At 41.8% G+C, this 20,000-nt stretch overlaps 1 protein-coding gene across 1 annotated transcript; it reads left to right on the top strand.

Moving 5' to 3' along the window:
* The first annotated feature begins 687 nt into the window (after nt 1-687).
* Nucleotides 688-1,734, top strand: LOC147988833 (uncharacterized). The gene is made up of 3 exons (XM_087513651.1): nt 688-875; nt 1,111-1,209; nt 1,337-1,734. Exons 1-3 carry the CDS (start codon nt 813-815, stop codon nt 1,487-1,489), a joined length of 315 nt encoding a protein of 104 aa, XP_087369777.1. The 5' UTR covers nt 688-812; the 3' UTR covers nt 1,490-1,734.
* The last annotated feature ends 18,266 nt before the right edge of the window (nt 1,735-20,000 follow it).

The raw sequence follows: 20,000 nt of genomic DNA, 5'->3' as shown, positions 1-20,000 counted from the left end.
CAAGAAACCACGAGAACTCTCTCCTAGAATCTGGCTAAAATTTCAAAGGTTTCAGGAGACACTTTGGAAATTTAAAAGAACCCAATGGCACCTTTTACATGCATCTGTAAGTGTTCTTTTCCTGAAATATATTTCTTTATATACTCAAAAAGAACTTCTACTAATGTAATACGTGGAAACAGCAAATCCAACATCATTGTATACTCTGCATAATCTTTGGCAGTTTTTAATGGCATGACCTGTTCTAGAGGGTTCTTGCCTTGGCAATAAAACATCAGCTACTTAAGAAAAGCAATTAATATGGGAGAAGGTAACAACTAGCACCATCTTATCTTTTCTAAGGATAAGGCAGCACCGCAGCAGTTACTACTTACGAGCAGATATTAAGGAAAAGGGAAAGTTGGGGTTATGCGGAAGGGAGGAGGAATTCAGGTCATAATGCTCGTGTGTGGTTGTGGACATGATCATGCAGATGTTATTACCTTCGGGGTGTACAATACGAAACCAATATGAAACTGACCCTGAAATCGAGTGAAAACTCCCACAGTTTTCGTTGGCATACTGTAAAGTAGTTTTTAGCAATAGCTCATATCTTCTCACAAGAAACAATCAAAGTAGTCTTTTGATTTAACTAATCTTTATTTTGTGCTAAAAATATAAGGAGTGAGGCTAACCTGATGGTGAAGTTCTCCTATAAATAAAACCCATCATTCTTAAGGTTCTTGGAAACTAGAACAAGCCCTCACCAAAACAGTGATCATCCTGTAGTTTCTAGAGGAGGCGTTTGCCCGGCAATCATCCTGTAGTTTGATATGGCTGCAGGTGATAATGAAGATAATTCAGTAAGGGGGAACATCAAGGAATTCAAAGCATGGGTAAATGGCATCATGATATATAATCAATTTTGATATTTGTACTTTCGGTTACTGTTACTGTGGGGAGTGTCAATGTTTAGTTGTTTACAATCTCGTTGTTTCACAAATACCGTTTGACCGAGGCAACACTTTTTCCTAGCTAGGAATCAGAAGAACATATATTTAAGTTATTTTTAGCACAACTGTATCATACATACTTGCTCATCATTTCTGTATACGATGACATTGTTGGCAGCTGGCAAGGCTGGAAACCATGAATGCAAAAGAACTAATGGAGTACGGTAAGGCAAACAAAGATATGTTTAGCAGTGAAATGAGAGCAGCATTTAAGAAGGTAAGCCTTGTATATATATTCTCCACTAGTCAATTTCTTGGAACTTAGTTTATTCGTACACATATCATAGTCTGTATATGTGTGGATCCAATTACTTTTCTCAAGATTAAGGAATCCACTTTTGCAGCTTCTTCAGCAAAAGAAACAACAACCACCCAAGAAGAAAAACAAGAGGACTGGGTTTGGTGCAATATTAGGTGCAATGTTGAAGTTCCACAAGGACGATGATGATGATGATGGCGATGGAAACCCTCCAGGAGGAGCTCCTATTGCATGCTGAAGGGTTTTTGTTACCCGCCTTGATTGGTTCTATAGGTCGGTACTGAAAGGTGCTTGACTAAATTATCCTTAGGGCTATCTATATATCGTGGTAGTAAACAAGTGTCTGCAGTTCGTGTTGTTCATGTTGACTCAGTGTGGCTATTTCGGTATGGCCTTGGATCTCATTCCATGTAAATGTATGTTTATATGGTAATAAAAGAGGTGTCCTATTGTCGAAAGCATATTGCCATATTTGCCACTCGTACTGTAGGTTCCTCTTAAGTTATATTATACATATTTCTTCCAGAAATAACCTTTTGAGAACTCTATAGTCTACTATTTTTAGGCGCATACAGTTCAATTGCTTTCATTGTCGATTTGCAAAAAAGGCTTACACGGAGCAAAATGAGTTCCCAGTTTGGTAAGGAAAAAAAAACTGGCTCGATTTTTGGAAGATAAGTTGGGGTATGTTCGAGCTTGACACGTATTCATGCGCAAAAGGCAGGATTTCTGAAATGGTGGACACGATGAGTATGGCTATTAATATGTTCGCGCAATTTTGTTGCTCCAAATACTATTCCAACGCGGTCGTTTGGAACAGAGCTGAGCCCAGGTAGCAATCGTTCGACCTTTCCTTGCTGCTCTCCATCGGTGACGCCAATTGCCAAACGGCCAAACCACAACAGAAACTAAACTAAACTAAACGATCTAATGGATAAAGAAACCAAGAACTAAGCGCAGAGCAGAGTGTTAGTTTCGGTGATACAAAGTTGGGGTACATCACCAGACCTGGAGCCGATTCATACTAGCAGGAGATTTTCTACCCTACCATGGTTTGCCAAAGAGAAAGCTACTTTTTTGCTCCCCCAAATTTACAAGAAGTCTGACATTTGACCCCTCTTTTTTTTTTGTCATTGTTTAGTCCCTCATGCTCCAAAATCACATTTCATCCAAAAACCAGGAACGAGGGGAAAATGGCTGACATGCCATTTGTTTTCTGTCTCGTTCTCCCCCCTTTCTCACACAACAACATTTCCTCGACCACCTTCTGTGCGTTTATGTTGTACACCCACGCCTCGAAATAGGGTTTCACCTGGTCCATCCTGCTTTATATATAAAACTACATAGCCGAACGATACATGGCGTTCAGGAGAATGCCATACAAACTGATCAAAACACGACAAAAAAATCCCAACAAGTTCAACAAGCACGGAGAGTGCACTACGATAATTTATTTTAGAAATGGAAAGGGGGTTAAACCTCCGACCTTTGCATCAATCGATGCATACAACCATCTTTATTAATTATTTCACAAAGGTCTGACAAAAACATACATCAATCCACTCGAAGCCACCACTCACACCTACAAACTCGATAATGTGGAGTGCTCTCACTCCCTATATCAAAAATTGGTGTCATCGCCGATCCATCCACATAAGGACCAACAGCCGGTGCAGCCTACCTAAAGCGCACACCACATGCACACGTTTTAGAAGCCGCCATCATCATCGGACCACCGACTCATCTTCAGGAGAGAGATCTGCTTCATCCTTGCCAGTCCAGACATCCGTCGACGCCACCACAGCGCCCCACAGCGCCACCGTCCTGCACTCGTCCGTCCAGACATGGAGACTGTGGAAGATCTGTCGTGCGTAGCACCTACCAACCAGGCATGACTCAGCGTAGCACCTGTCGGCCAGGCATGACTTGACAGCTCCACCGAAGCTCCGTGCAAGACGAAACCGCTCCACCTCATGCCTCTGTCTTCTAGTGCTGCTCCACAAATGATGCTCCCAAGAGAGAAACGGCACCGTAGTACCGCCATCGTTCGATCTGGAAGACCGGATCCTAGGGTTTCCCCCGAAGCAGCATGAGTGGGTCGACAACAGTTACACGACGATGCCTTCATCAAGGTAACGGCGCAAAACGCCGCCAACGGCTCGGTTTTCATTGGCAACTATATCTTCCTGACTCGTAGCCAGAACTAGATGACGAATCTCAAGATCCGACCACCCAGCCGCAGGCCGACCACCTCTGACGGAAGAGATGACCACCACCGCCGGCTGCATCGGTCCTAAAAAATTGGGGGAGAATTTCACTTCCCCGGCCTCTGCACCAACTAGGGATGCGTACGACCTTTTACGTATGAGTTCTAGGATTTTTAATCTCAGTTACGCACCGAGCCTAGTCCTCAGTAAATGCCTGAGTACTGAGAAAGCCTAGTCCTCAAGAATGAATAGGAACCTAAATTCGCCTTCGTGAGGATTTGAACCCAGATATTGGATTTGTACATCCACTCCCCCAACCAGTTGAGCTAGGCACTAGGAGATGCCCCGGCAAGTCATTGAGAAGAAAGAACAGGAGGGGCCGGACCACCTAGAAGCACACCTAAGGTCGTCGATGACATGCAACCACGCGCCACCTGGAAGAAAGCACCGGACTTCCTCACACTATATGACCACCAACATGCCGCTGGAGAGGACACTCTACCCTCTCACTCCGGACAGAGGAGTGCCGACCTTGCGGACAAGCAGAAATGGCATAGAGTGGTCATCATAGCGTGTAAAAGGCAGTAGAGATGAGACTGCTACATTGCCATAGCTGAGGCGTGGCTGAAAGAAGCTCCAAGTCAACCTGAACAGGACGCCACAACCGGGGGTTCACCCACAGTGATCGACGATGCCCCCAAGAGGGACACGACACACCACGCCACCACAGCCTCGTCCGTTCAACACGGACCCCTGTGTGCTAGCTAAATTGGTAGGGAGGGAAGCCAGGGCGAGGCCCACCAGAGGGACACAACACCTGGAAGCATCGTCATCATTAGTGCCTAAGCGCAGAGTTTTCGATCGGCACCTCCCACAAACCTCACCAAAGGGACCCAAGCCAACATGGGCCCAACAGGGACCAATGACTATGAAAGGGAACTCCAATTCCTCATCAGGGAAACATTTCCATTGGTGAAAACCCCCTCTCGAGGATCGCCTTACACCGAGTAAACCATCATCCACATGAAGAAGGAACACATCCAACACCATTGCAGCACAGCTCGCCGAATAGCCAAATGGGCAGCCCACCATCCAAGGCAATCGACTCGACATCAATAGCCCTGAGCCAGCACTCTGTGCCACACCTATAGCCGTGAACCATCGAAGGAAAGGGAGGGAGCACAATTTCTTCCCTAGCACTGAACAACCCCAACCACGACCACGTCAAGGAACCTAGTCGGATCTAGATCTGAGGACCGACACACCCTGTTGATACCAACCCACTCGCTATGAGTAGGGGAGGCCACTTAAGACTACAATGACTGCATCGGACTGAGATCTAGTGCCTTGACTGAGCCAAGGCATTGGTGAACAGTGTGGTGCCTTGCTGACTTGGCCGTTGGATTGAAAACAGATAGACAAGACCACGCAATGTAGATTACGTTCTGTAGCTGGTCCCGTAGCACCGATCTGTGAAAGAACTCTGTAGCAGATTGTACTGTGGATGGTCCTGCACCAGTGCCCCCTGTTCATGTTCATCCGATCATCGATTCTCGATCCGACGAACAGAAATGGGGGGCAAGGCACGACACTGTTCACCGGTGCCTTTGCTCTGTCAAGGCATTGGATCTCAATCCGACCACATCGCCACTAGCTTCGGCTGGATCTACGAGATGAGCAGACCCAGTGGCACCTCTAGTGGGACCCACTCAAATATAGGCAAGGATGGAAAGTGGTGGCTCGCACCAACAATAGGCCCAAATCTGGTCAGACTCCACCCTCTTGGCGCGAAACCACATCGGAACAAGACATCTCCAATAGGTGACGAGGACTGGGGTCACCGTCAGCTACACATTTGAGCTCGGGAGTCATGCATGGCAGGGAGGGTCGCAAAGAAGGCCTTGAGCGGCTGCATGTTTCCCATTGTTCAGAAAACCTAATACACACCTAGGAATCCAAAGCGAGACTTCTTTGCTTGTGGTGGCAATGAAAGCATGGTGTAATCAAAATCCCTTTATGTTTGCAATTAGGTGTATATTAAATTCATGCTCCAGTCAACTCATCCAAGAGTCCAAACAGATGAAGAGAGGCGAGCAATATATTTCAACATCCCCTCTCACATCTAGACTTATTTAGGCCTTAGACGTGGGATTTATGTCGACCGCGGAATCATTTTTTAAGACTGCATTCGTAGAGTGTTGAACTCAAGACCTCCTGGATCTGATACCATATTGAATTCATACTCGAGCCAACTCATCCAAAAGTCTGAAGTGATGACAAAGGCAGGCAATATATTTCAACAGTGTACGGGTTTAGTTTCTGAAAATATTATACGCATGCAAAGAGGATTGACTTGCAACACATGGATATGGGTCGATCTCATAATGCTTTATGTAAATCAAATTCTTGACTACTACTATCGATCAAGGAGAGAAGCTAGATGATGTGCTGACATATGCACGTGAGAAGCAAGCCCAAATCAACAAGAAGCAAGACTAAATCGACGAGAAGCAATTCCAAATTGACGAGAAGCAAGCCCAGAGAAGCAAATTTAAGAATCTTTGCCTTGCACTCCTAGCTATTGCAATGATTTTTGTTCATACTCCCTGGATCATTATTACCACACTGTTCTTGTTGTGGGAGCCATTGCACTAATAATGTTCTTTCCTCCTGGCTCGCCTCTACCAAGATGCAGAACATGAGCTATTTGAATCACATTTACGGTATCTTCTTCATCTTGTCGAAGTACACCTTGGGGAGAGCCCAACCCGAGTGTCTTGAATAACATTGATCCAAGTGAACATCGTCTCCCTAACTTGCTCTACCCGATGTGTGTCCTACGTAGACTGGCACATCCGCTCCATGTCTGCCATAGAGCCCCCCTCCCACAAATCTCATGATCCCATATGTCTTTATTAGCACATAGCAAAAATTGATATATCACATACATAGGTACACACCCATATACATGCATACATCAAATTAAATTGATGACACAATAAGCGTATTAGTCAAGCAAAAAAATGTCACAAGGAAGTACAAAAGTGAATGACATGCATGTTTGACGAAACAATGAAGAGTTTGACAAGTTTGAAAGGAATCTAGCTAGCGGTAAACGTCAGAAATCGACGAGAACAACTAAGGGATGTCATCCTATGGTTTATTTAGGTGAACATCCCATTCTCGTCGTCTCTCATGTGATGTACAACATCCCGCCCTCCCCGGTGATGTCCTTGTTGATGATCTCCGCCATCGCATTCTGCGAGTGCGTAAAATATCTCAGAAAGTTGTGTTACCCACTCTTGACCTATGTGCACAACTTGTTGAAGGGTGCCTGATTTTTGAACAATGATTTAGAGTGCACATAGTCCTCAATGAGGAATATGACATAGTGGCCACACTGAAAGCTCGACTCATTATGTGGTTCTTGCGTGCAACATACGCTCGTGTGGTATCTGAACTTTGTATGTGTTGTGCGGCTTCCTCCGGAGTGATAATACTTGCCCGATCCAGAATGGCCTTCACTGGGTTCCAGTCCTTTTTTGTGTTTTTCTTCTAATCGAAGAAATAAGCATGCCCATGCACCAAAAACAGTAAGAGCATGATCTAGTGTTTGTCGTTGTGCAAAGGATTGAAGGAACTAATATGAGATAATCCTTCAATTTTTATATATGTGTAAGCATAAAGGAGTGAAGGACTTGCATGGCAACGGTAGGGCACGAGTGTGTTGCCCTGGTATGCATTCACAAGCATGCCTTCCTCAAGGTACTCCATTGTAAAGTCATTGTCATGTTTGGATCGCACGTTGTTCACATGCATGTCATAAGAATCAAGGATGGCAACATCTGACTTCCGGAATCTGGCCTCTATGGCTTGATAAAACGCCTAGAGCCTTATGAAGGGTGAGAAGATGCCAGAGGCATTCCAAAATATTGTTGTGGAGCCCCTCAAAGTGAAAATATATTTTATGCATGAGGTAATCTTGGACAAAGTGATGCACCCCTTTAACCTTGGCTGTGTAGAACATTTTTTTTTTGTTTCAAACGTTCACACATCCTCGTGTAGAAGCTGAAGCTATATGGAGAGGCCCTTCAACTCATTCATTGATACCATCGGTTGACCAAGAAGATGCTCAGAGAACATGCGCCCACTAGGAACAACCACATGTTCTATTGGTGCATTTCCGGCGACCTGATTCTCCGGATATCACTTTCTCTTTTTTTTTTGGATTTTTAGTTGCTCTAATCGGTCGTCGTGTCTTTGGCCACAACTTCATCCCTTGTTGGTGGCGTATTGGCGGGGTGATTTTAATCCATTGATGGCGGCATATCTTGAAGTGTGTCCATAGTCTCAAGTCAACAGGGTAGATCAGAGGGTCAAGGCCCGCAAAGGTCGGATCGTTGTCATGATGAGTTGGTGGGGACCTGAATCACCTCTATGTCAGTCTGCAACCACCTCAGCAGGTACGGCATGCATTGTCCTATACAGATCATATAATAATGACATGATGCATTTTCATATTTTTCAAACATTGTTTGCATTTTTTAGAATTTAATAAACACCAATAACCTCCTGTTCAGGGTCGAGTCTTGGCACCATAATTTCGGAATTCCTATTTTCTTTTATAAGGCCTAAACATAGACTCCAAAAACAAATAGTATTTTCCAACCCAATTATGCAAACTTTTTCATGCACCTGCAGTTTAAATTTTAACTATATTTATTAAATGACTAAATATTCACCAAATGACTTAAATATAACAAACAAATCCCAAAAATCCTAAATTTTGACATGTAACATGTACTGTTGTATATTGAGTGTAGAAAAAGTTTCAAGGCCAATGGATAAAGCAGTGGTTGCATCGTGTTCTAAACTGACATGTTCCTTCTGAAAACCCTGTTTGGGAGATTGTTTTGTTTCTAAACAGTGTTCACCATAACTTGTGCGAAACCTTGTCAAAATTTTACCAAACCGGTATAATTTATATAAGGACACCTTGCCAAGTGTCATGTTTTTTGACTTCGTTTGCATTTTTTGGAATTAAAAAACCCCAAGAAACTCCATGTTCGGGATCGAGTATTGACACCCTCATGCTTGTAATTCCTTTCTTTTTCTTGTAAAGCCTAAAAATAGACTCAAGAACACAAATAAGACTTTCCAACCCAATTTTTCAAACTTTTTTATGCACTTGCAGTTCAAGTTTGAATTATATTTACTAGATGTCCAGAAATGCATTTAATGTATTAAATATAAAAAATGAACATAAAAAATGCTTAATTTTGACATGGATGATGTAAGGGTGTATCTTGAGTGTAGAGAAACTTTTCAGGCCAACAGATGACTCAACAATTCCATCGCCTTCAAATCTGACTTGTTCGGTATTGAAACACAGTTTCTTCCTCGAAGATCATATGGATTTTAAGTAGTGTACGCCACATCTTTTGCAAAAAAAAAAAAATCAACTTTTTACCACAATTTCTATATGTTATACAATGACACCATCCAAGTATCATCTTTTTGCGACTTCGTTTCGTAATTAAAAAAATCAGTAAACTCCATGTTCACGGTCGAGTCTTGACAACATGATGTTTGGAATTCCTTTCATTTTCTTGTATAAGGCCTAAAAATATAAATAAACAACACAAATAAGATCTTTCAGCGCATTTGTTTCAACTTTTTCATGCTCTTGCAGTTCAAATTTGAATTATATTCACTAAAGCCTAGAAATGGACTTTGTGGCTTAAATATAAAAACGGAACCCCCAAAATGCCAAATTTTAACATGGATCATTTAATGGTGTATATTAAGCATAGAAAAATTTCAAGGCCAACTGATGAAGATGCAGTCATACCGCCTTTAAATCAGACTCATTTTAAACCCAGTTTCTTCCTCGGCAATGCTCTGGTTTCTTAGCAATGTGCATCACAACCTTTGTGAAACCTTCTAATTTTTTTAACCCCAACCTCTAGTCGTTAAATAATGTCACCATGCCGAATATGATGCTTTTTGGACTCCATCTGTACTTTTCGGAATTAAAAAACCAGCAAGCTCCTTGTTTGGGGTCGATTCTTGGCATCCTCGTGTTCATTTATTTCTGTTTTATAAGGCTTGTACATAGACAAAAAAATTAGAATTTTTCACCTAATTTTGCCAACTTTTTTTATGCACTTGTGGTTAATTTTTTTAATTATATTCATTAAATTCCCAGAAATGCACTTAATGGCGTAAATAAAGATAATGAACCCTATAAAATGGCAAGTTTTGAAATGGGTCATGCAATTGTATATCTCGAGTGTAGAAAGAAAATCATGGCCAACAAATGAAGCAGTGACTGCATCACCTTCTTGCCTGGAAATTTCCCTCTCGAAATCATGTTTCTTTCTCGGAGATGCTTCGGTATCTAATTAGTGTATGTCACAACTTTTGCGTAACCTTCTAAAATTTGTATCATCACCTCTAGATGTCATATAATGAAACCATGCCAAGTTTCATGTTTTCAAACTTTTTTGCACTTTTCAGAATTAAAAAACAAATAAAATCCATGTTCATGATCGAATCTTGGCACCCGCATGTGTCACTGCCATTGTACCATTCGATGTACATGATTTTATCCCGAGATCGTGTTGTTTAGAACAAAATTAACGCCTAAGAGAACTTTGTGGATTGATATATCTTATATACCGAAAAGTCATACCCACTAACTTATTTATCCTAAAATACAAGCATGCCACATCATCATACAATTATGGATTTGACAAGGCTCACCTCATCATGGAACCATGCATGGAAAGAGACCCACCACCACATGCCACCATGCATGGAAAAATATTTTTCACTCTATTATTCTACTTATATTCAATAAATATGTTACAACTACACATAATCAAATATAATAAGACGTATGTATTTTTAATCTTGGTTCATGTGTTATTAGTCTAAATATTTGTATTCCACATAATCAAATCTCATCGAAATATATCACAACGGATTCCCGCAGCAACACACGGGGTATCATCTAGTTATGAAAGTTAGTGTACTAAAATGAACAGACGCGGCAAGTTCATATAATAACGTTGGAATTACTCCCACGAGAATGATAAAAACTTATGAGATGCTTAATTAAGTTACTCAAGGCAATTAAGGATAACCTTGAATCCATCGATGACAGTTAAGCTCCCTCTACTTCTACTTGTAAATATTTAGTTTCCTTGCCATCAAGAAAATGCAACCCGAACCCCCGTGTCGCTCCCATGAGCGCCGCGGGGGAACCCTATATAGCAATGTCGACACCCTCTCTATCTCCAACATATCTTGCGCGTGTCGAGGATAGCGGTGACGGGGCGTACTCCCGTGGCGCACTTCTCTCTTCCCCGAGATTCCTGGTGAATGGTGGTGCTCTCCATTCGTCGGTGTTCATTCCCATCGGTGCAGTGGCCCAGCTGGAGTGTTGCTCCTCCTGTCGGTGTAAAAACCGACGGATCTCGGGTAGGGGGTCCCGAACTGTGTGTCTGAGGTTGATGGTAACAGGAGACAAGGAACACAATGTTTACCCAGGTTCGGCCCCTCTCGATGGAGGTAAAAACCTACGTCCTGCTAGATTAATATTGATGAGTATGGGGGTTACAAGAGTTGATCTATCACGAGATCGTGATGGCTAAACCCTAGAAGTCTAGCCTACCTGATTACGACTGTCCGCGTCTCTACAGACTAAACCCTTCAGTTTATATAGACACCGGAGGGGACTAGGGTTATACAAAGTCGGTTACATAGAAAGGAAATAGTATATCCTGCCGCCTAGCTTGCCGTCCACACAAAGAAGAGTCCTATCCGGACACGGGAGAAAGTCTTCCATCTTGTATCTTCACGGCCCAATAGTCCGGCCCATGTCTAACAGGCCGGACGCCCAAGGACCCCTTAGTCCAGGACTCCCTCAGTAGCCCCTGAACCAGGCTTCAATGACGAGGTGTCCAGCGCGTAAATGGTCTTCGGCATTGGAAGGCGGGTTCCTCCTCCGAATACTCTGACACAGTTTCCAACCATAAAGATCGTGTCCGGATCTGCAAAACAAGTTCCACATGCCACTTCAGAGAATATAATATTTCACGAGTCCAATCTGCTGACAATATTTCTGTGACGTGATATCACGTCACTACCTGGTTATTATATCGGATCGTTTTTTTTCACTCGCCGTTCCACGTTCCGAGACGCGGTTTTATTGGCACATCTTGTCGAAGCAGAGATCATGTCCCCTTATTGCGGGATCCTCATCAACACAGGCGTGGGTATTCCAACCGTCCGGTTGGCATGATTCCTTACGAATAGGCAGGTTTCAAGGTTGAGGGGGGATGTTTGATATTTATTGCCTTTATAAAGGGACTAGGGCCCGTCTGGCTTCTTTACGCCAACCCTTTCCTCATCCTCTCCAACCTTGAGCTCTAGCGCCCAAGGTTTTGATTGTTTCAAGCTTCCCAGTCATGGCCAGCCCCAGTCCTCAAGGTCGACGGGTGCCCTCCTCCGTCACAGGGGATGACATTGTGAAGCTCCGAGCGGCCAGATATCTGACCACAGAAATCCCCCACAGGCTTCCTGCTCAAGGGCAGGTTATTCCTACTCCCAGATCCAGCGATAGGGCCGTATTGATCTCCCACTTCCTCCGAGGGCTAGGGTTCGCCCTACACCCCTTTGTTCGAGGGCTTATGTTTTATTACGGGTTAGATTTCCACGATCTAACTCCAGACTCCTTCCTTCACATCTCGGCATTCATCATCACATGCGAAGCTTTCCTCCGTATTCCCCCACACTTTGGCTTATGGCTTAAGACCTTTAATGTGAAGCCGAAGGTAGTCGGCGGGGAACGGGCAGAGTGCGGTGGAGCTGCAGCGGGTAAACTTATCAATGCTCCTTGGCTAAAAGGATCCTTCACAGAATCTTCCGACTTATGGCAGCGGGAGTGGTTTACACTGAACCTCGTTGCACCAAGTGGGCCGCTACTCCTGCGTTCCGATCTGGCCCTCCAATTCAGCTTGCATCATGGTCAATAAGGGGTTGGACTGGGGATCAACCGATGAAGTGCAGACTCTTCAGAGCCGCATCCGGAGTCTCCTTGAGAGGGAAACTGAACTCATCGACGTGATTCAAGTAATTCTAGTCCGCCGGGTCCTCTGATACGTCTCCAAAGTATCTATAATTTTTGATTGCTCCATGCTATATTATCTACTGTTTTAGACATTATTGGGCTTTATTTTCCACTTTTGTATTATTTTTGGTACTAACCTATTAACCGGAGGCCCAACCCAGAATTGATGTTTTTTGCCCGTTTTAGGGTTTCGAAGAAAAGTAATATCAAACGGAGTCCAAACGGGATGAAACCTTCAGAAACGTGATTCTGTCATCAGATAAGATCCAGGAGACTTGGACCCTCCATCAAGAAAGCCACGAGGTGGTCACGAGGGTAGGGGGCGCCCCCCTAGGGCGCGCCCCCTGCCTCGTGGGCCCCTTGAAGCTCCACCGACGTACTTCTTCCTCCTATATATATCCACGTACCCCTAAACGATCGGGGACGGAGCCAAAAACCTAATTCCACCGCCGCAACTGTCTGTATCCACGAGATCCCATCTTGGGGCCTGTTCCGGAGCTCCGCCGGAGGGGGCATCGATCACGGAGGGCCTCTACATCATCATCCAAGACCCTCCGATGAAGTGTGAGTAGTTTACTTCAGACCTACGGGTCCATAGCTAGTAGCTAGATGGCTTCTTCTCTCTTTTTGGATCTCAATACAATGTTCTCCCCCTCTCTCGTGGAGATTTATTTGATGTAATCTTCTTTTTGCGGTGTATTTGTTGAGACTGATGAATTGTGGGTTTATGATCAAGTCTATCTATGAATAATATTTGAATCTTCTCTGAATTCTTTTATGTATGATTGGTTATCTTTGCAAGTCTCTTAGAATTATTAGTTTGGTTTGGCCTACTAGATTGGTTGTTCTTTCCATGGGAGAAGTGCTTAGCTTTGGGTTCGATCTTGTGGTGTCCTTTCCCAGTGACAAAAGGGGAAGCAAGGCACGTATTGTATTGTTGCCATCGAGGATAACAAGATGGTTTTTTTTATCATATTGCATGAAACTATCCCTCTACATCATGTCATCTTGCTTAAGGCGTTACTCTGTTTTTAACTTAATACTCTAGATGCATGTTGGATAGCAGTCGATGAGTGGAGTAATAGTAGTAGATGCAGAATCGTTTCGGTCTACTTGTCTCGGACGTGATGCCTATATACATGATCATACCTAGATATTCTCACAACTATGATCAATTCTGTCAATTGCTCAACAGTAATTTGTTCACCCACCGTAGAATACTTATGCTCTTGAGAGAAGCCACTAGTGAAACCTATGGCCCCCGGGTCTCTTTATCATCATATCAATCTCCATCACATTATTATTGCTTTGCTTTTACTTTGCCTTTTACTTTATTTACTTTGCATCTCCATACCAAAAATATTATTTATCATCTCTATCAGATCTCACTTTCGTAAGTGGCTGTGAAGGGATTGACAACCCCTAAGCGCGTTGGTTGCGTTGAGCTATTGTTTTTGTGTAGGTACGAGGGACTCGAGCGTAGCCTCCTACTGGATTGATACCTTGGTTCTCAAAAACTGAGGGAAATACTTACGCTACTTTGCTGCATCATCCCTTCCTCTTCGGGGAAATCCAACGCAGTGCTCAAGAGGTAGCAAGAAGAATTTCTGGCGCCGTTGCCGGGGAGTCTGCGCAAAAGTCAACATACCAAGTACCCATCACAATCCCTATCTCCCGCATTACATTATTTGCCATTTGCCTCTCGTTTTCCTCTCCCCCACTTCACCCTTGCCGTTTTATTCACCCTCTCTCTCTCTCTCTCTATCCTCCCTCTCTATTTGCCTCTTTTGCCCGTTTGCTCTTTGTTTGCTCGTGTGTTGGATTGCTTGTTTGTCGCGATGGCTCAAGAGAATACTAAATTGTGTGACTTCACCAATACCAATAATAATGATTTCGTTAGCACTCCGATTGCTCCTCTTACCAATGCTGAATCTTGTGAAATTAATACTGCTTTGTTGAATCTTGTCATGAAAGATCCGTTCTCCGGCCTTCCTAGTGAAGATGCCTCTACTCATCTTAATAGCTCCGTTGATTTGTGTGACATGCAAAAGAAAAAAGATGTCGATAATGATATTGTTAAATTGAAGCTATTTCCTTTTTCGCTTAGAGATCGTGCTAAAGCTTGGTTTTCGTCTTTGCCTGAAAATAGTATTGATTCATGGAACAAGTACAAAGATGCTTTTATCCCTAAGTATTTTCCTCCCGCTAAGATCATCTCTCTTAGAAACGATATTATGACTTTTAAACAACTTGATCATGAACATGTTGCACAAGCTTGGGAGAGAATGAAATTAATGATACGTAATTGCCCTACTCATGGTTTGAATTTGTGGATGATTATACAAATTTTTTATGCCGGATTTAATTTTGCTTCTAGAAATCTTTTAGATTCGGCCGCGGGAGGCACTTTTATGGAAATCACTTTAGGAGAAGCTACAAACTCCTAGATAATATTATGGTTAATTATTCTCAATGGCATACTGAAAGATCTACTAAAAAGGTGCATGCGATAGAAGAAATTAATGTTTTGAGTGGAAAGATGGATGAACTTATGAAATTATTTGCTAATAAGAGTGTTTCTTCTGATCCTAATGATGTGCCCTTGTCTACTTTGATTGAGAATAATAATGAATCTATGGATGTGAATTTTGTCGGTAGGAACAATTTTGGTAACAACGCGTATAGAGGAAATTTCAATCCTAGGCCTTGTCCTAGTAATCCCTCTAATAATTATGGTAATTCCTACAACAATTCTTATGGAAATTATAATAAGATGCCCCTGATTTTGAATCTAATATTAAAGAATTTATTTCTTCGCAAAAGAATTTTAATGCTATGATTGAAGAAAAATTGCTTAAGATTGATGATTTGGCTAGGAACGTTGATAGAATTGCTCTTGATGTTGATTCTTTGAAACTTAGATCTATTCCACCTAAGCATGATATCAATGAGTCTCTCAAAGACATTAGAATTTCCATTGACGAGTGCAAAGAAAGAACCGCTAGGATGCGTGCTACGAAAGATGCCTTTATAAAAGCGTGTTCTTCTAGTTCCTATGAAAATAATGATGAAGATCTAAAAGTTATTGATGTGTCCCCTATTAAATCTTTGTTTTGCAATATGAATCTTGATAATGATGGGACTGAATATGATCCACCTTTACCTAGAAGGCGTTCTAAGAATTTGGAATTTGTTGATCTTGATGCTAAATTTGATAAAAGTAGGATTGAAGAAATTAAAACCCTAGATGTTGCTAAACCCACTATTATGGATTTCAAGGAATTTAACTATGAAAATTGCTCTTTGATTGATTGTATTTCCTTGTTGCAATCCGTGCTAAAACCTCCTCACGCTTATAGTCAAAATAAAGCGTTTACTAAACATATCGTTGATGCCTTGATGCAATCTTATGAAGAAAAACTTGAATTGGAAGTTTCTATACCTAGAAAACTTTATGATCAGTGGGAACCAACTATTAAAATTAAAAATAAAAATTGTGAGTTTTATGCTTTGTGTGATTTGGGTGCTAGTGTCTCTACTATTCCCAAAACTTTGTGTGATTTACTAGATTTCCGTGATTTTGATGATTGCTCTCTAAACTTGCATCTTGCGGATTCCACTATTAAGAAACCTATGGGAAGAATTAATGATGTTCTTATTGTTGCTAATAGTAATTATGTGCCCGTAGATTTTATCGTTCTTGATATAGATTGCAATCCTTCTTGCCCTATTATTCTCGGTATTCCTTTCCTTAGAACGGTTGGTGCAATTATTGATATGAAGGGAGGGAATATTAGATTTCAATTTCCATTAAAAAAGGGCATGGAACACTTCCCTAGAAAGAAAATAAAATTACCATATGAATCTATCATGAGAGCCACTTATGGATTGCCTACCAAAGATGGCAATACCTAGATCTATTCTTGCTTGTTATGCCTAGCTAGGGGCGTTAAACGATAGCGCTTGTTGGGAGGCAACCCAATTTTATTTTTATTCCTTGCTTTTTGCTCCTGTTTAGTAATAAATAAATTATCTAGCCTCTATTTTGGTTGTGTTTTTTGTGTTTAATTAGTGTTTGTGCCAAGTAGAACCGTTGGGAAGACTTGGGGAAAGTCTTGTTGAACTTGCTGTAAAAAAACAGAAACTTTAGCGCTCACGAGAACTGCTGTAATATTTATTTGGAAAGTGATATTTAGTTAATTCTTTTTGGAGACGATTAATAGATAAATTACTCACGTCCAGCAATTTATTTTAGAATTTTTGGGGTTCCAGATCTTGCGCTAGCTACAGATTACTACAGACTGTTCTGTTTTTGACAGATTCTGTTTTACGTGTGTTGTTTGCTTATTTTGATGAATCCATGGCTAGTAAAATAGTTTATAATCCATAGAGAAGTTGGAATACAGTAGGTTTAACAGCCATATAAATAAAGAATGAGTTCATTACAGTACCTTGAAGTGGTCTTTTGTTTTCTTTCGCTAACGGAGCTCACGAGTTTTCTACTTTAAGTTTTGTGTTGTGAAGTTTTCAAGTTTTGGGTAAAGATTTGATGGATTATGGAACAAGGAGTGGAAAGAGCCTAAGCTTGGGTATGACCATGGCACCCCCAAGATAATCTAAGGACACCTAAAATCCAAAGCTTGGGGATGCCCCGGAAGGCATCCCCTCTTTCGTCTACTTCTATCGGTAACTTTACTTGGAGCTATATTTTTATTCACCACATGATATGTGTTTTGCTTGGAGCGTCTTTTATGATTTGAGTCTTTGATTATTAGTTTACCACAATCATCCTTGTTGTACACACCTTTTGATAGAGCCATACATGATTTGGAATTTGATAGAATACTCTATGTACTTCACTTATATCTTTTGAGCTTTATAGTTTTGCTCTAGTGCTTCACTTATATCTTTTAGAGCATGGTGGTGGATTTGTTTTATAGAAACTATTAATCTCTCATGCTTCACTTAGATTATTTTGAGAGTCTTAATAGCATGGTAATTTTCTTAAAATCCTAATATGCTTGGTATGCAAGATTAATAATAAAACTTTCGTATGAGTGTGTTGAATACTAAGAAGAAATTGATGCTTGATAATTGTTTTGAGATATGAGGATGGTGATATTAGAGTCATGCTAGTTGAGTAGTTGTGAATTTGAGAAATTCTTGTGTTAAATTTTGTGATTCCCGTAGCATGCACGTATGGTGAACCGTTATGTGATGAAGTCGAAGCATGATTTATTTATTGATTGTCTTCCTTATGAGTGGCGGTCGGGGACGAGCGATGGTCTTTTCCTACCAATCTATCCCCCTAGGACCATGCGTGTAATACTTTGCTTTGATAACTTCTATATTTTTGCAATAAGTATATGAGTTCTTTATGACTAATGTTGAGTCCATGGATTATACGCACTTTCCTTCCCTCCACCATTGCTAGCCTCTCTAATACCGCGCACTTTTCGCCGGTATCATACACCCACCAAATACCTTCCTCAAAAAAGCCACCATACCTACCTATCATGGCATTTCCATAGCCATTCCGAGATATATTGCCATGCAACTTTCCACCGTTCCTTTCATTATGACACGCTCCATCATTGTCACATTGCTAGCATGATCATGTAGTTGACATCGTATTTGTGGCAAAGCCACCGTTCATAATTCTTTCATACATGTCACTCTTGATTCATTGCATATCCCGGTACACCGCCGGAGGCATTCATATAGAGTCATATTTTGTTCTAAGAATCGAGTTGTAATTCATGAGTTGTAAGTAAATAAAAGTGTGATGATCATCATTAGAGCATTGTCCCAGTGAGGAAAGGATGATGGAGACTATGATTCCCGCACAAGTCGGGATGAGACTGCGGACGAAAAAAATAAAAATAAAGAGGCCATAAAAAATAGAAAGGCCCAAATAAAAAAAATATGAGAGAAAAAGAGAGAAGGGACAATGTTACTATCCTTTTACCACACTTGTGCTTCAAAGTAGCACCATGATCTTCATGATAGAGAGTCTCTCATTATGTCACTTTCATATACTAGTGGGAATTTTTCATTATAGAACTTGGCTTGTATATTCCAATGATGGGCTTCCTCAAAATGCCCTAGGTCTTCGTGAGCAAGCGAGTTGGATGCACACCCACTTAGTTTCTTTTGAGCTTTCATATACTTATAGCTCTAGTGCATCCGTTGCATGGCAATCCCTACTCACTCACATTGATATCTATTGATGGGCATCTCCATAGCCCGTTGATACGCCTAGTTGATGTGAGACTATCTTCTCCCTTTTTGTCTTCTCCACAACCACCATTCTATTCCACCTATACTGCTATATCCATGGCTCACGCTCATGTATTGCATGGAGATCGAAAAAGTTTTGAAAATGTCAAAAGTATGAAACAATTGCTTAGCTTCTCATCGGGATTGTGCATGATTTAAATACTTTGTGTGGTGAAGATAGAGCATAGCCAGACTATATGATTTTGTAGGGATAGCTTTCTTTGGCCATGATATTTTGAGAAGACATAATTGCTTTGTTAGTATGCTTGAAGTATTATTATTTTTATATCAATATGAACTTTTGTCTTGAATCTTTCGAATCTGAATATTCATACCACAATTAAGAAGATTTACATTAAAATTATGCCAAGTAGCACTCCGCATCAAAAATTCGGTTTCTATCATTTACCTACTCGAGGACGAGCAGGAATTAAGCTTGGGGGTGCTTGATACATCTGCAACGTATCTATAATTTTTGATTGCTCCATGCTATATTATCTAATGTTTTATACATTATTGGGCTTTATTTTCCACTTTTATATTATTTTTGGGACTAACCTATTAACCGGAGGCCCAGCCCAGAATTGCTGTTTTTGCCTGTTTTAGGGTTTCAAAGAAAAGGAATATCAAACGGAGTCCAAACGGGATGAAACCTTCGGAAACGTGATTCTGTCATCAGATAAGATCTAGGAGACTTGGACCCTCCGTCAAGAAAGCCACGAGCTGGTCACGAGGGTAGGGGGCGACCCCCCTAGGGCGCGGCCCCTGCCTCGTGGGCCCCTCGAAGCTCCACCAACGTACTTCTTCCTCCTATATATATCCATGTACCCCCAAACGATCGGGGACGGAGCCAAAAACCTAATTCCACCGCCGCAACTTTCTGTATCCACGAGATCCCATCTTGGGGCCTATTCCAGAGCTCTGCCGGAGGGGGCATCGATCACGGAGGGCTTCTACATCATCATCCAAGCCCCTCCGATGAAGTGTGAGTAGTTTACTTCAGACCAACGGGTCCATATCTAGTAGCTAGATGGATTCTTCTCTCTTTTCGCATCTCAATACAATGTTCTCCCCCTCTCTCGTGGAGATCTATTTGATGTAATTTTCTTTTTGCGGTGTGTTTGTTG

Source organism: Triticum urartu, chromosome 1A (assembly GCF_056163025.1).
Source record: "Triticum urartu cultivar PI428250 chromosome 1A, HENAU_Tu73, whole genome shotgun sequence".
Lineage (NCBI taxonomy): Eukaryota > Viridiplantae > Streptophyta > Magnoliopsida > Poales > Poaceae > Triticum > Triticum urartu.
Note: the sequence above shows the minus strand (reverse complement) of the source record. Positions and strands in the feature narration are given on the sequence as shown.

Excerpts from the sequence above, each read along its gene's own strand:
- LOC147988833 (XM_087513651.1), top strand. The coding sequence starts at position 813 with ATGGCTGCAGGTGATAATGAAGATAATTCAGTAAGGGGGAACATCAAG. Across the intron at positions 876-1,110 it reads TCAAGGAATTCAAAGCATGG|CTGGCAAGGCTGGAAACCAT; the intron begins GTAAATGGCATC and ends CATTGTTGGCAG. Across the intron at positions 1,210-1,336 it reads TGAGAGCAGCATTTAAGAAG|CTTCTTCAGCAAAAGAAACA; the intron begins GTAAGCCTTGTA and ends CCACTTTTGCAG.